The sequence below is a fragment of the Dinoponera quadriceps genome, unplaced genomic scaffold, assembly GCF_001313825.1.
Source record: "Dinoponera quadriceps isolate SergipeBrazil2010 unplaced genomic scaffold, ASM131382v1 scaffold3061, whole genome shotgun sequence".
Taxonomy (NCBI): Eukaryota; Metazoa; Arthropoda; class Insecta; order Hymenoptera; family Formicidae; genus Dinoponera; species Dinoponera quadriceps.
Window position 1 is genome coordinate 1,001,598 of NW_014557306.1, and position 13,255 is coordinate 1,014,852.

Below are 13,255 nucleotides of genomic sequence, written 5' to 3' on the forward strand. Positions count from 1 at the left end.
GGTGTAACAAAATTATCTTTGACTATACTTTTCTCTTTTTTTTTATAACATAGAAATGCTCAATTCATGTATTAATTAATTTTATGTAAAAAATTAATAAAATTGCGTTTATGTACAGTTATGTACGTTATGTGCAGTGAACAAAAAATCTTCCTGTGAAAAGTCATGGAAACAATATGGTTATGTGTCAGCTTCTTTATGCGCATGACCATGCTTCGCCAATCGAAATTAGTCACTGAGAAGGATACTTCTGTTCTTTAGATCTTGCTCACAGCTCGACGTCTGCATCCCCTTTCCATTATTATAAGTTCTACGTACAGGTGATGCTGTGAAGGCTTCTCATGGAGACTCTGGAACTACAAATTCTTACTTTACGTTTTCAAATCAAAATAAAGAAAGAATCACATTGTAATTGTGATATTTATAATCAAGAGAATAGGCCGCAGCGCAACGCGGAGTAGTTTATTACAAAAACTGTTAAAAAACGTGATGATTCATTTGAATTAACGCTCAACTTGGAGTGCAGAACGAGTCTGTATTTTCATTTATTATAAATTTGTAAGAGCCTAATTGGAAAATCCGACTTTATAGCGAGCGAGATACATTTATAAGGAAAATCCTAAAAATAGTTTGGTGAACAAATATTATTTGTTCGACACCCAAATATCTTTGAATGTAGATACAAATACGGAAAGTGCAGCCTAGAGATACTTTGGTGCAGCTGACAGACTGTCTGTCTTCCTCTAACTCGTATAGTCGATCCTTATCTAGCTAACTTGACCCAATCTTTCAGCTTTTGCGTCTGCGCGAACGATACATTAGGGTGTATGCATCTGTGCGTGTATGGAATACAATACTTACACACATGTGCGATGTTTCGAACTCTCGTCGTACGAGGTCTCCAAAGTCAGTTCTAGATTTTCTCTTAGCTCTTACAGACTGTTAATTAGTGATCTAGAAAGTACAACCATTCACCGAACGCTTAGTGAGTTCTTGTATTTGATAGGAGTATATTTTTAGATCTAAAAAAATAACGCCAATCGGATGAAAAAGTTCATCGATCAGGGAGCGGTGTAGCTTCTGGATGCACCAAATGGCACCTTAAATCTTTAGAACTGACATAAAGACGTTTTCAAAACTTAACAGACCTATTGAGTGCACATTGCAATTTGTTAACGAAAAAATAAGTAAGAAGGTACAAGAACGAAGAAAAAAATGGTTGCATATTGTATCATTTGTAAAATAGGAGGAGGAGAAGAAGATGATGTATCCTTTCATAGGTATGTACATTTATAAGTGTAGAATATATAAATAATACGTGATAAAAATGAAAAATGTGTTTTATTTACTAGTTCATTTTATGATTCAAATTATAAAATAAAATTTAACAAAGTTCTTGAAGTAACATTTTTTTTAAGAGAAGTTATGAGAACGCAAATATATCCAAGTGACTTCAGTTGAAAAGTTTTTAATTACTTTAGCAAACTTAAAACTCAAAACAATATGCGAAATTTTTTTTTACGAATGTTTGTAAATAAATCGAGCAGTTGGTATGTGTTTTTAAGGCTGCCAAGGGATGAAAAGACTAGAGCAAATTGGTTTGCGTTTATTGGTTATAAGACAGGTCCGTATACTGAAATTTGTAGCAAACACTTCCAAGAATCTGACTTTATTTATAAAGTACATGGCGATGGTGTTAGAAGATTTCTTAAACCAGGAATTTACCCCACTATATCACGACCTTTACAAAGTAACAAGTAAGTCTGATATAAATATATGACGTTTGGAGAAAAATCATTTTTATGATACACATGATAAAATAATTTTTATGATGGCATTTATTGTTATACTTTTTTAGAGAAAATATCGAAACTTTCGCTAGTGAAAATGCTAACGACTGTGCATCAACCATACATGATGATATTACAAGTACTATTGATGCAAATATAAAATTAGAAGATGAAAAACCTATAAAGATTGAAAATGTTATAATGGATGAAGCTGTGCCGATAGTTAACATCCCTTTAAACAGGTTAGTTTCTGTATAATAATTACTTAATATTTTGTATTAATACTTATGTACTATTTTAAAGAAATTTACTTTTAAAATAATATTACAGAAGCGTATAATGATTTGTGTGTGATAATACTTTGCAATTTCTGTTTTATAAAAAATCAATTTTATGATACAAAAAATCAATTTTATGATATCGTGTATTATTANAAAATATTGAGACTATTGATAATAAAAATGCTAATGTCTGTAGATCAACTATACACGATGATACAACAAGTGATATTATTCCAAATGCAAATATAAAATTAGAAGATGAAAAATCCGTGAAGATTGAAAACGTTATAATAGATGAAGAAGCTCCAATGGTTAACACTTCTTTAAACAGGTTAGTTTTTATAACTACTTAATGTTTTGTATTAACACTTACGTATTATGAAAAAAAATTACTCTCATAATAATACTATAGAAGAATTCAATGATTTGATAATATTCTGCAATTTCTATTTAGAAAAATCAATTTTATGAAATATCATGTATTGTTATAATCTTTATGAAAAAGTAATACTGACAATCAGTACTACTTTTTCGTAAAGATAATTTAGAAAAAATACTATTGATTATAAGAATGCTGATGACTATTATATAGATCGACCATAGACGATGATACTATAAGTGATATTATCCTAAATACAAATGTAAAATTAGAAGATAAAGAATTCATAAAGTTTGAAAACGTTATAATAGATGAGGAAGTTCCAATGGTTAACACTCCTTTAAACAGGTTAGTTTCTACATAATAATATTTTATTTACACATACTTATGTGTATTATTTTTTTTAATATTCTCTTAAAATATTAGGTATATTAATTAATTCGTGCCGCCTAATTTTGGACAAAAATATAAATAATTTGAATTTAAGTTATTGTCGCGCCCTTTTGCTATTTTAAAGTATCGACATTCAAGGTTAAAATATGCCATGTAGTTTGACATTTAAGCAACATAACCTTAACCTTTTTGGTACAAGGACCGGATATATCCGGCATCCATCCGACGACCTGTGTGTACGAGCGCCATCTATAGTTGGTAACAGAGTATTCTATTTTACCGACGTATTAGATTAAACATTCAAAATAATTTTGCACATACGCTTAAAACTTTTGACTTTGGATTTCAAGACGATTGTTTTCTGCTTTTTTAACCGATTTCATCGATTCGACAGTGGATCGATATTTCTTATACAATAAAAATTATTCTAATAAAAAAGTCTTTCTTAATTTCTTACAAGAATTCTGAAAAAACCAGCTACAGGTATAATTGTTGTTTGATCTCAATTGATCTAAAAAATTTGAGGTTAAGGTTTTGTTTGAAACTTGTTCATAGAAACATTTTAGGCCTTTTTCAGAATGTTTACAGGAAACAAAAAAAGTAATCGATTTAAAAACGAATTAACGGACTCCGAATATGACGAGAATTTCGAAAATGAAAATAATTTCAATCTGCGTAAAAGACGAAGAACAAATGTAATGCATAGCAGTTCAGAATCGGAAACAGAATTAATTGAAGGATCCAATGATACGAATTGTGATATAACATGGACGAAAAAGATTTTTGTACCAAAAATTCATCAGTTTACATCAGAAAATTCGGGAATCGCTAAACAAATATGCAGATCATCAAAAATCATCGATTACTTTCAATTATTTATATCTGAAGAGCTCGTAGAAATAATTGTAAATGAGACGAACTATCATTGGGCTCGACAAAATAATAACAACGTGAATACTCTCGAAACAACGGCGCTAAACGAATTGTACTGTTTCTTCGCCATGTCGTTACTGATGACACGCAACAAAAATCTATCACTAAAAGAGTACTGGAGCACAGATAATTTTCTACGGAACGATATTTTTAGAACAATAATGACCAGAGACCGTTACTTTCTGCTGTTACGAATGATACATTTCTTGCATAAACCTGGACGCATTGGTGATCGCCTAACAAAAATAATAAACATAATCGATATGCTGCGAAAATCATTCAATGCAGCATTTCAGCCTTATCAAAAACTCTGTATAGACGATAGTTTATTTTTATACAAAGACCGCCTATCTTTCAAGCAGTATATTCCGTCAGAAAGAAACAGATTTGGCTTAAAGTCGTTTATTCTTTGCGATTGTAAAACCGGATATGTGCAAGACATAATAGTTTATGCTGGATCATCTACAATTCCGGATAGTGAAATCAAGGAAATTGGAAAATCGGGAGCAATCGTTTTAGCACTTTTGAAGCCGTATTTAGGAAAGGGCCATACCCTTTACGTGGATAGTTTTTATTCGAGTCCAGCATTATTTAACTTATTATACAGCAAGTGTACAAATGCATGCGGGACTGTAAGAAAAAGACGACGAGGAATGCCAAGGATTGATGATCAATTGAAAAAAGGAGAGGTATCTTTTCGCTCTTCGAAAAATTTGTTAGCCTTGAAATGGATAGACAAGGAAGAAGTCTATATTATTTCAACTATGCATACTGCAGATTTCACGACAATATCCAGATACGGAGGAAAACAGATTCTGCAAAAGCCTGTATGTGTTGCGGATTACAGTAATTCAATGGGTATAGGAGATAAAGTGGATATGGTAATAAGTACTGTCGATTCAACGCGTAAATCGTTGAAATGGTACCGGGATTTTTTTTTCCATCTAATTGACATTTGTGTGTGGAATGCGTATTGTCTTTATAAGCACAAAAATAATGAAACCATATCCATGGCAAAGTTTCAATTGCAATTGATAAAGGAAATAATCGATAAGTATCATCACGATTATATCAAAAATCAAAGAAGAGATACTGATAATCCCATGAGGTTAACAGAGAGGCATTTTCCCTCATTGTATACGAGTATGCCAAGAGGAAAGAACCGGAGCCGAAGATGTGTAGTTTGTAGCAAACATGACAAAAGATCGGAATCAAGATATGAATGTAAAGATTGTAATGTTGGTTTATGTATAGATCCTTGTTTTAGAATATACCACACCCAATTACATTACTAGCCGTTATACGTATATTAATATATTATCTAATTTGTGTTTCCTACTAATTGTAATAAACGATTATTCGTATTGTCTGTAAGAATATAAATATCTATCTAAAAATATGTGAACTGTAATTCTTCTAGTGTTACTTATATAATTGATAGAATTGTATATAAATGTCTTTTAATATTAAAACTATAAACGACACTTGTTAGAAGAAACATTGTTTTATCAAGCACAGCTCATATTTAACGCTTAGGAAAATCTTCATACAAAAGAGGACTGACCATGCGCTATATGTGCATTTTCGGAGAGGCGCCTCGTACAGCGGGATTGTCACGGCGGACAGAGCGCTCGTACCGAAACGGTTAAGCCACATAACCTTAAAAATCAGCAGTAAACATCATGACCTACGATAAAAAACATATTCGACACTGCATGGGTTTTGCGTTTAATCTCTAATAAAAACGCTCCCGAGGCAGCCAAAATAATTTGTACCGCTTACGGAGAAGGCGCAGTGAGTGAAAGAATACGCAGAAAATGGTTTAGTTATTTTCAAGACGGTGATTTCAGTGTTGATGATCAACCACGTACTGGGCAGCCTCGCAAGTTTGGAAACAATGAACTGCAGGCGCTATTCGAGGAGAACCTGGCTCAAACACAGAAAGAACTTGCCGAGAAGCTTGGAGTGACGTAATTAACGGTTCGATTGCACCAGGAAAAATTCACAAAGAAGGAAGATGGGTTCCACATGAACTGACCGCCGACAACAAAAATCGTCGGTTGATCGTCGTGTGCATTTCTTTGTTCAGCAGAGTATGAAAAAAGGATTTTTTGCATAAAATCGTAACTGGCGATGAAAAGTGGTTTATGTACGATAATAGTAAATGCAAGAAATCATGGGTAAATCCTGGTCAACCGACGACATCAACAGCAAAACCTAAATGCTTTGGCAAGAAGGTTCTTCTTGGTATATGGTGGGACCAGAAAGGTGTGCTGTATTATAAACTCCTCGAATCAAGTCAGACAATTAAAGCAGAGCTCTACCAACAACAGTTAGTCCATTTGAGCGATGCAATTGAGGAAAAACAGCCATTTATCGGATAAGGCAATCGTAAGGTCATCTTGCTGCATGACAACACTAAGCTGCACATAGCAGAAACCACAAAAGAAACTATCTTAAACTTAGGCTGGGAAATTCTTTCTCACGCGACGTATTCGCCAGACAATAGTCCCTTTGGACTATCACTTGTTTCGGTCGATGCAACACTTTTTACGTGGATAATTTTTATTCGAGTCCAGCATTATTTAACTTATTATACAGCAAGTGTACAAATGCATGCGGGACTATAAGAAGAAGACGACGAGGAATGCCAAAGATTGATGATCAATTGAAAAAAGGAGAGGTATCTTTTCGTTCTTCGAAAAATTTGTCAGACTTGAAATGGATAGACAAGAAAGAAGTCTATATTATTTTACTCCTTATCGGATACACACTTCGACTCAATCGAAGACGTTCGGAACTGCGTCGATGACTTCATCGCTTCAAAACCACCAAGTTTCTATCGCGATGGAATCCGAAAGTTGCCTGATAAATGGTGTAAGGTCATCGATGTTAACGGAGAATATTTTAATGATTAATTAATGTATTCATCTTATTGAAAAATAAAGTCGAAGTTTGCGAAAAAGGGGCACGAATTGATTCATACACCTAGTAATATTATCATAGGATTAATATTATTATAGGAATAAAATAGTTTAATAAGACTGCTTTTTTAGTTTTAAAGAAATGGATAATCCTCAAAGGAAGAAAAGGCGTATTAAAAATCCAAGGTTTGCTGGAGATCTATGCCGGGAAGATTTTACTTCAGATGCGAGTTGGTTCATATTCCATAGTTATTTAAGAAAATCGAGAAATAAATTAAAATCCTACGAGGGAGTAATTGCCCGTTTAAAGAAAAAAGTGAACGCGTTACAAGGGATGATCCTCGATTTAAAAAAAAGAAAACTTATTTGTAGTGGTAACAAGAACTGTCACACGAGTAAGAAACTATGTGAACAATATCATTTAACTACATTACAATTGAATTGATTGATTCTCTTATTAGTTAGTTATTAGTTAGTTGCAATATATAAGGATTGTAAGAAAGTTATTTATTTTTCATGTCTGGTACATAAAAATTATCTTATCAAATACAGTTAATTTAAATAAAATATGTTCCAGGTGATGATGAAAAAGCAAGTTCTAAAAAAGCGGACGCAAAAAACACTTAACAACACAATAGTGCCTTCTTATTTATAATATTTATATAAAATAAGAATTGTTTTTATTTGTGAATTTGCATGTTATTAGATTATTAAATATGAAACGTCTACTTCATATTAAGATTACTAAATTTGAAAGTCGATATCTCTGACATTTCACTTCGACAATTCTTTCTTGTTTTTATTGTGAAGGTACATCATCACTCTTCCAAATGCACGTTATGGTTTGTGATTATCTTTCGAATTACCTTTTTCAGATCACTTTTTGTGAAACCGTGGATAAGTCAAAAATTCGTGTTATTTTCGAATATGAATTCCGCCGTGGGACCAATGCAGCGCGGACAGCTCGAAATATCAACGACGTGTTTAGCGAGGATGCGGCTAATGAACGTACAGTACGTTGATGGTTTGAGAAGTTCCGTTCTGGCGATTTTAATCTTGAAAATGAGCCACGTGGGCGACCCGAGACTAAGGTGGATAATGATGTGTTGAAAACTGTAGTGGAAGCGGATACATCTCAAACTACACGTGAATTAGCAACAAGGTTTGACGTTACTATTCCAACAATATTGAACCATTTGAAACAAATCGGCAAAGTTAAGAAGCTGAATAGATGGGTTCCGCATGAATTAAACTAGCGTCAGAAGAGAAATTGTCTCGAAGTTTGTCTTTCTTTGCTGTCAGAACATAAAGGCGAATCATTTCTACATCGTATTGTTACGTGTGATGAAAACTGGATTCTTTTCGACAATCGCAAGCATTCGGTACAGTGGTTGGATAAAGATAAAGTGCCGAAACACAGTCTGAATATTCATCAAGAAAAGCTAATAATGTCTATTTGGTGGTCCAGCGCTGATATTATCCACTACAGCTTCGTGATACCTGATCAATCGAATACAATGGATGTCTACTGCAACCAATTGGACGAAATGATAAGGGAACTTGTGATTAAGCAGCCGAGATTGATCAATAGAGACAGGTCAATCCTCTCGCAAGACAACGCTCGATCATATGTCGCACAAACAACGCTGCTCAAACTACAGGAATTGGACTTGGAAACTTGGAAACTCTCTGTTCTCACCCACCGTATTCATCAGATCTTGCACCAACTGACTGACCACTTCTTGCCAGGAAAAAAATATTCAATTCTCAACAAGCTGCGGAAATCACCATTCGCGATTTCCTAGCCATTCGTTTTCCAGGCTTCTTCGTTGCCGACATAAACAAGCTACCGTTAAGATGGCAAAACTGTGTTGATAATTTAGACGCGTACTTTGATTAATTGTACTGCTTCTTGTTTGAGATATGATGAACCAAACTTTTAATTCGAAATCGGACATCTCATATTTAATGGCATATAATATATGCATATTTACATTTTGCATCAGAAAGAAATCACATCAATGTATCATTTTATCGGTGAGTACTTTATAAATATTGAATATGTAAGTAATACATATTCAACAAATCTTTCTTTAATTTTCGAAGTAGAAGATAATTTCGTTTGTAAAGTGGTATTTATACATTCGACATTTTTGTGTTTTTTTGTTGTTTGTGTAGTTTGTGTGCATTTTTTATGTAATATATGTATATATGCTTTCAGAATATGATCTGCAATAATAGGTACATGAAAGTACAATTGTTGATGTCTTCATCAAGAAAATTGCGTTGTATAAAGATAACAGTTTACACAAATGTAAACCCTAGCAGGATTTCGAAAAGAGACTTCAAGAGATACAACAACGAAAAAACTAATCGACACTTTACATAATGTTTTGATAAAATCTAAAGGTATCTTTTATCTTATAATCATTAGTTCTCGTTTTATTCAACATATTTGTTTGGTTGTTGTTGCATTCTTTTCAATGTTTGCTAGTAAATATGTTAATAAATATAAATATTATAACGTTTTCTCAACGATTTAAAAATCTGCTATTATAATCATGAGTCATAAGGACATATATATATATCATCAAAGCGCATCATCAGCTCAATCATTGAAATTAAACAACAGATACTGTGTTTACTAAAAAAATAGATGACCATACACAGGATAAAGATGAGTAACACGATGAGGTGAAAAAGATCGATTGACAGTAATGTGATCAAAGAAATATCAGATTTCTTGAAACAATTTAAACAAACTGATCAAATTTTCTAAGTAAAATGAAAAATTGGCCTAAAACAATTTGGTTTGACCAAACAATAAAATTTGTTTGAAAATCGAACAATAGTATTTATTGATTGAAGCATTAGTTTGTTTAAACCATTCCAATAGATTCGATAGACTTCTGTTGCATTGAGAAATAAGAATTCATCCGATCTGACATTGAATTATATACAGGCAATTTTGCGTGCGTAATCAATATTGAAAAGACTTTAGACTTATTGTAAGAGGACCTTAATGTTTCGTGTGAACGTTTCAGCCTTTGCTGAAACACAAACATCGGTGATATATAAACATAGAGCTTATTCCGTAGAGATTATTCTGTATATTGAGATTATTCTGTAGGTTACTCAGTGATAAGATCTCTCGCAGATTTTTCTCAGTGTCAAATCTAATACCTTGTCAATCTCTTTTGAGAAAATGAAACGTAGATTTTTAAATTGATACGAAATTATTTAACTTTTTCAAATATATACATAAATTGATAAGATGTGTTGGTGATGTTCTCATCTATTTGTTTTTGTGCGAATGTTTTGTGTTATGATGTAAGTGCGAGTAAAGTAACAGCAAACAGGATAATATTTGCTCTTCCAGTTATGAAGTAATAATTTCATGTTTTTTTACATCACTGAAGCATATAGCGCTTATATTGAAAAATAAGCAAAAATTATTAGAAATATTGGATCGGTGTTATATTTTCGAAGTATTCCTGACTTTTTTTAAGTACAAAAATGCTCGACGAACGTGCTCAAGCGATCTCATTCACGGAATATTATTTCGCTTTGGTCGACGGCATTCTTCCCGGTTTCCAAAAACATCTTGCGAAAAATGTGATGCTTGACTGGTTTGGAAAGAAGATCAACGGGAAGAAAAACGTAACCACTTTTATCAAGTCTGATAAAATAAGGACTTTACACGTGTTCACAGAAATTACGCCAGTCTCGGCTATTGTTTGCGATAAGAAGCAGCGCGATCGGTAAGAATATTAGAATAAGTAACAGAGCATCACAACGTGTTGATCGAGCAAAACTTATTAGCGTATAAGTCACTTTCAGACAGAAATGTAATGTATATATTTTATATCAGCACATGTAACTATCTTATATTTTTTTATTAATACACGTTTTTATATTAGTATCTTTTCTATGTATATTTTCGATATTTTTACATTTTACAAAAATATTTATTCCAATATTTTTACTTTCGATGAAGAGGCCCGCGTTCTCTGCATGGTAAACGAAAGGTCACCTTGGATCAGGTGACTGGTATCGAAAGAGTAAATCCCGAAGCCGACACGAGGAAGCGAAAGAAGATTCAAACGTTGAAACTGTACAACAATGCCGTAAAATATCTCGATAAGGTCAAAATTATCGATCGTACGGTACGAAAGAAAAGCGAAGCAGACATTGAGGCGGACGTTCGCAAGGTGAATAAAGAAAACGATCCGCCGGATAATCTCCACGAGCCCGAGATTACGTCGGTCGTCAACGAAGAGATCCAACGGAACATTAATGAGCCAAAATTGGAAGAGGAAATGGCATCAACCGTCAAACCTATCAAGAGAGAGCGCGGTCAAGGAGACCGGACTGTTCGCGCACAAACAGACACGATTAAGTACATAGTGGCGAACGGAGAAGTCAGATTTACAGAAAGAGTCGTACAGGAAGGTAAGATCGGTGGCATACGCAGAAAAACTGTATTGTTACGTTTTCGTACATATTGTTACACTTTATCGGCCTAAATCGTCTTGAAGTAAACGTTGATATCTCGTGTATACAACCGATAGAAAGCAATAACTATAGAAATGTTTCGATTTTTTGGAAGAAGAAGAGCCGATGTAAATCCGTTTCTACGGTTCTAGTTATAGCCGCTTTACAATTTGTCGAAATATATTTACGGAACTAAGTTTCTTCATATAATCGATAAATCGAAATAATCATCGTCCATTAAATCGTAGATCCCTGGTCATATCATTGGACATCGTTGAAGGTCAGCCACTGGGTACATAAGTGTAAACTACAAATCGCGTATTCACATCGTAACGGTGATGAACATTCGGGAGTTCATTGTACGTTCGGACATGCTCCTTTGACTAAAAAATATAAAACATCCAAGACCGACATGAAGACGCGACGTGACGCGTCGATGCGATCACAGAGCGAACGACCGACTCTAGAGGAAATAATCAAAACCAGCAACAGATTGATACCAGACGTGAACAATTTCGGCGGTTACTTGAAGTCCTTAAACTATGCGAGGGATCGTAATAATTTTTTGAAAGATTTCGAGGCCGATGTAGCGAAGGAGAATCCGGACGTATGTTTGCCCATCGTGCGTTACGTCGGAAAAAAGTTGATTTTCACGTTCAAGGATGACGCGTACAAAAAAAAATTTACAAAAAAAATGTGCGACGGTAATTATCGAATTCACAGGATCGTGTACGAAAAGGTAGAAAACGAAAATCGTGCCGAGGTAATTGCGACCGAATAAGCGAATGTCTTTTCCAGGCCGATTATTCGATTATCGCCCGATATATAAATCAATCGTATAGGTTTTTGTGAAATTTTAATTGTTTTTACAAGAGGAAACTATAATTATTCACATAAGAATGTTGTCTGGAATTTCAAACGAATCTTATAATATTAATGTATACGCAAATGAGTACTTAAAACATATTTTAAATAATACATCATAATTGCACAATAATTGCCGAATTAAATATTTGCTCAAACGAATTTTATTGGTTCTGCCACTTTTTCTTTCAGTATATAGAGAGTTTCGCGCTTTTAAACAAGAAGCAATCGCTGCTTCATCGAGAGCGCGACTTTTTCCCCTCTTAATTACGAATTGCATTAAATACGGAATATATTCCTTGATAAATAATATTGCCAAACCACAAATCTTTTCGTTTCATCTTGTGGCTTTTTATCGACGTGTATGTTGAAATTAATCTCTATACAAGTGTGCTCTTGACTAACCTCGTAGTACGAGCGTCAACGCGATTATACGGGACGCGCGAGAAATGCCTCAGCTCGACGAGAATATGGTAAAAGATAGCGACAACCACGATGAAGCAATGGAGCAACGGGCTAAACGATTCAAACCAACGAAAGAGTCAACTATCATGGACATCGCGTCTTCTGTAGGTAGGTGTTGACGTATATAGAATGTACAGTAGACATTGAGGTTAAGTTAGGTTAAGACAGTTTCTACCGCCAATTCACCGTCAGGCTAGGTTGGGAGTAGAGTTTCTGTCGATATAACAGGAGCGCTCCCAATACGAAGTTTGTTCGTTTTAGCTAAACTGCCTGCAGGAAGTGTGCGATAAAGCGTTGTTTTCAGCGGAAATGTCAGTGTTCTATTTTGAAGTATAATCCACATAAGTGTAATTTGTGATCAAGCGTAATTTTGTTCTTTTCCTTTCCTCCCGTAGATCACATAGCGAAGTCTGTCAAATCTATGAGCGGGCATTACAGCGAGATCTTGAGAATAAACAAAGCGGTTGTTCTACATCTGCGAAATATAGAGAAGCGCGAGGGGAAATTAAATATAGATTAAATTACATATATAATAAGCTCCGTATATACAACCATTTCGTAATTTACACATACACGCAGTATGACTCGCGTGTAATGTTAAAAAAGACTTAATGATACAGTATGAATGAATTATGAATTAGTTACGATATATGTACAATTAATATGAATAAATTCAATTAAGATTTTTATGTACAATTACTCTTCACTTGAATATATGCGACATAACAGAAC

At 34.0% G+C, this 13,255-nt stretch overlaps 3 protein-coding genes across 13 annotated transcripts; all 3 read left to right on the forward strand.

The window, feature by feature from the left end:
* The first annotated feature begins 900 nt into the window (after positions 1 to 900).
* On the forward strand, positions 901 to 7,687 carry LOC106749000 (piggyBac transposable element-derived protein 4-like). 9 transcript variants are annotated; one of them, XR_001374801.1, is made up of 8 exons: positions 901 to 1,280; positions 1,548 to 1,757; positions 1,859 to 2,032; positions 2,268 to 2,402; positions 2,664 to 2,798; positions 6,833 to 7,095; positions 7,278 to 7,510; positions 7,576 to 7,666. XR_001374801.1 is itself a non-coding variant. In XM_014627997.1 (7 exons), the coding sequence occupies exons 1-7, from the start codon at positions 1,216 to 1,218 to the stop codon at positions 7,587 to 7,589; spliced, it is 831 nt and encodes a 276-aa protein (XP_014483483.1). In that variant the 5' UTR covers positions 901 to 1,215; the 3' UTR covers positions 7,590 to 7,687. The 9 variants fall into 9 exon arrangements, 7 of the variants coding, with proteins under 7 accessions (XP_014483483.1, XP_014483480.1, XP_014483479.1 ...); XR_001374802.1 differs by lacking the exons at positions 7,278 to 7,510; positions 7,576 to 7,666 and adding an exon at positions 5,627 to 6,653 and having other exon boundaries at positions 6,833 to 6,924; XM_014627997.1 differs by lacking the exon at positions 7,278 to 7,510 and having other exon boundaries at positions 6,833 to 6,930; positions 7,576 to 7,687.
* A 6-nt stretch (positions 7,688 to 7,693) lies between these two features.
* On the forward strand, positions 7,694 to 8,505 carry LOC106748973 (histone-lysine N-methyltransferase SETMAR-like). The gene is made up of 2 exons (XM_014627940.1): positions 7,694 to 7,724; positions 8,003 to 8,505. The coding sequence occupies exons 1-2, from the start codon at positions 7,694 to 7,696 to the stop codon at positions 8,503 to 8,505; spliced, it is 534 nt and encodes a 177-aa protein (XP_014483426.1).
* LOC106749002 lies at positions 7,807 to 13,249 on the forward strand. Of its 3 annotated transcripts, none has more exons than XR_001374803.1 (6): positions 7,807 to 8,737; positions 8,922 to 9,109; positions 9,357 to 10,461; positions 10,698 to 11,152; positions 11,443 to 12,631; positions 12,919 to 13,249. XR_001374803.1 is itself a non-coding variant. In XM_014627999.1 (5 exons), the coding sequence occupies exons 3-5, from the start codon at positions 10,217 to 10,219 to the stop codon at positions 11,973 to 11,975; spliced, it is 1,233 nt and encodes a 410-aa protein (XP_014483485.1). In that variant the 5' UTR covers positions 7,807 to 8,737; positions 8,922 to 9,109; positions 9,357 to 10,216; the 3' UTR covers positions 11,976 to 13,249. The 3 variants fall into 3 exon arrangements, 1 of the variants encoding a protein (XP_014483485.1); XR_001374804.1 differs by having other exon boundaries at positions 10,210 to 10,461; XM_014627999.1 differs by having other exon boundaries at positions 11,443 to 13,249.
* The last annotated feature ends 6 nt before the right edge of the window (positions 13,250 to 13,255 follow it).

What these genes read in the sequence shown, in the direction of transcription:
- LOC106749002 (XM_014627999.1), top strand. Translation starts at nt 10,217, where the DNA reads ATGCTCGACGAACGTGCTCAAGCGATCTCATTCACGGAATATTATTTC. An exon ending in GATAAGAAGCAGCGCGATCG is followed by an intron (nt 10,462 to 10,697) that starts GTAAGAATATTA and finishes CTTTCGATGAAG; the next exon opens with AGGCCCGCGTTCTCTGCATG. An exon ending in AGAAAGAGTCGTACAGGAAG is followed by an intron (nt 11,153 to 11,442) that starts GTAAGATCGGTG and finishes ATTAAATCGTAG; the next exon opens with ATCCCTGGTCATATCATTGG.
- LOC106749000 (XM_014627991.1), top strand. Translation starts at nt 1,216, where the DNA reads ATGGTTGCATATTGTATCATTTGTAAAATAGGAGGAGGAGAAGAAGAT. An exon ending in GTTAACACTTCTTTAAACAG is followed by an intron (nt 2,403 to 2,663) that starts GTTAGTTTTTAT and finishes ACTATTATATAG; the next exon opens with ATCGACCATAGACGATGATA. An exon ending in GTTAACACTCCTTTAAACAG is followed by an intron (nt 2,799 to 3,420) that starts GTTAGTTTCTAC and finishes GGCCTTTTTCAG; the next exon opens with AATGTTTACAGGAAACAAAA.
- LOC106748973 (XM_014627940.1), top strand. Translation starts at nt 7,694, where the DNA reads ATGCGGCTAATGAACGTACAGTACGTTGATG. An exon ending in GAACGTACAGTACGTTGATG is followed by an intron (nt 7,725 to 8,002) that starts GTTTGAGAAGTT and finishes CTTTGCTGTCAG; the next exon opens with AACATAAAGGCGAATCATTT.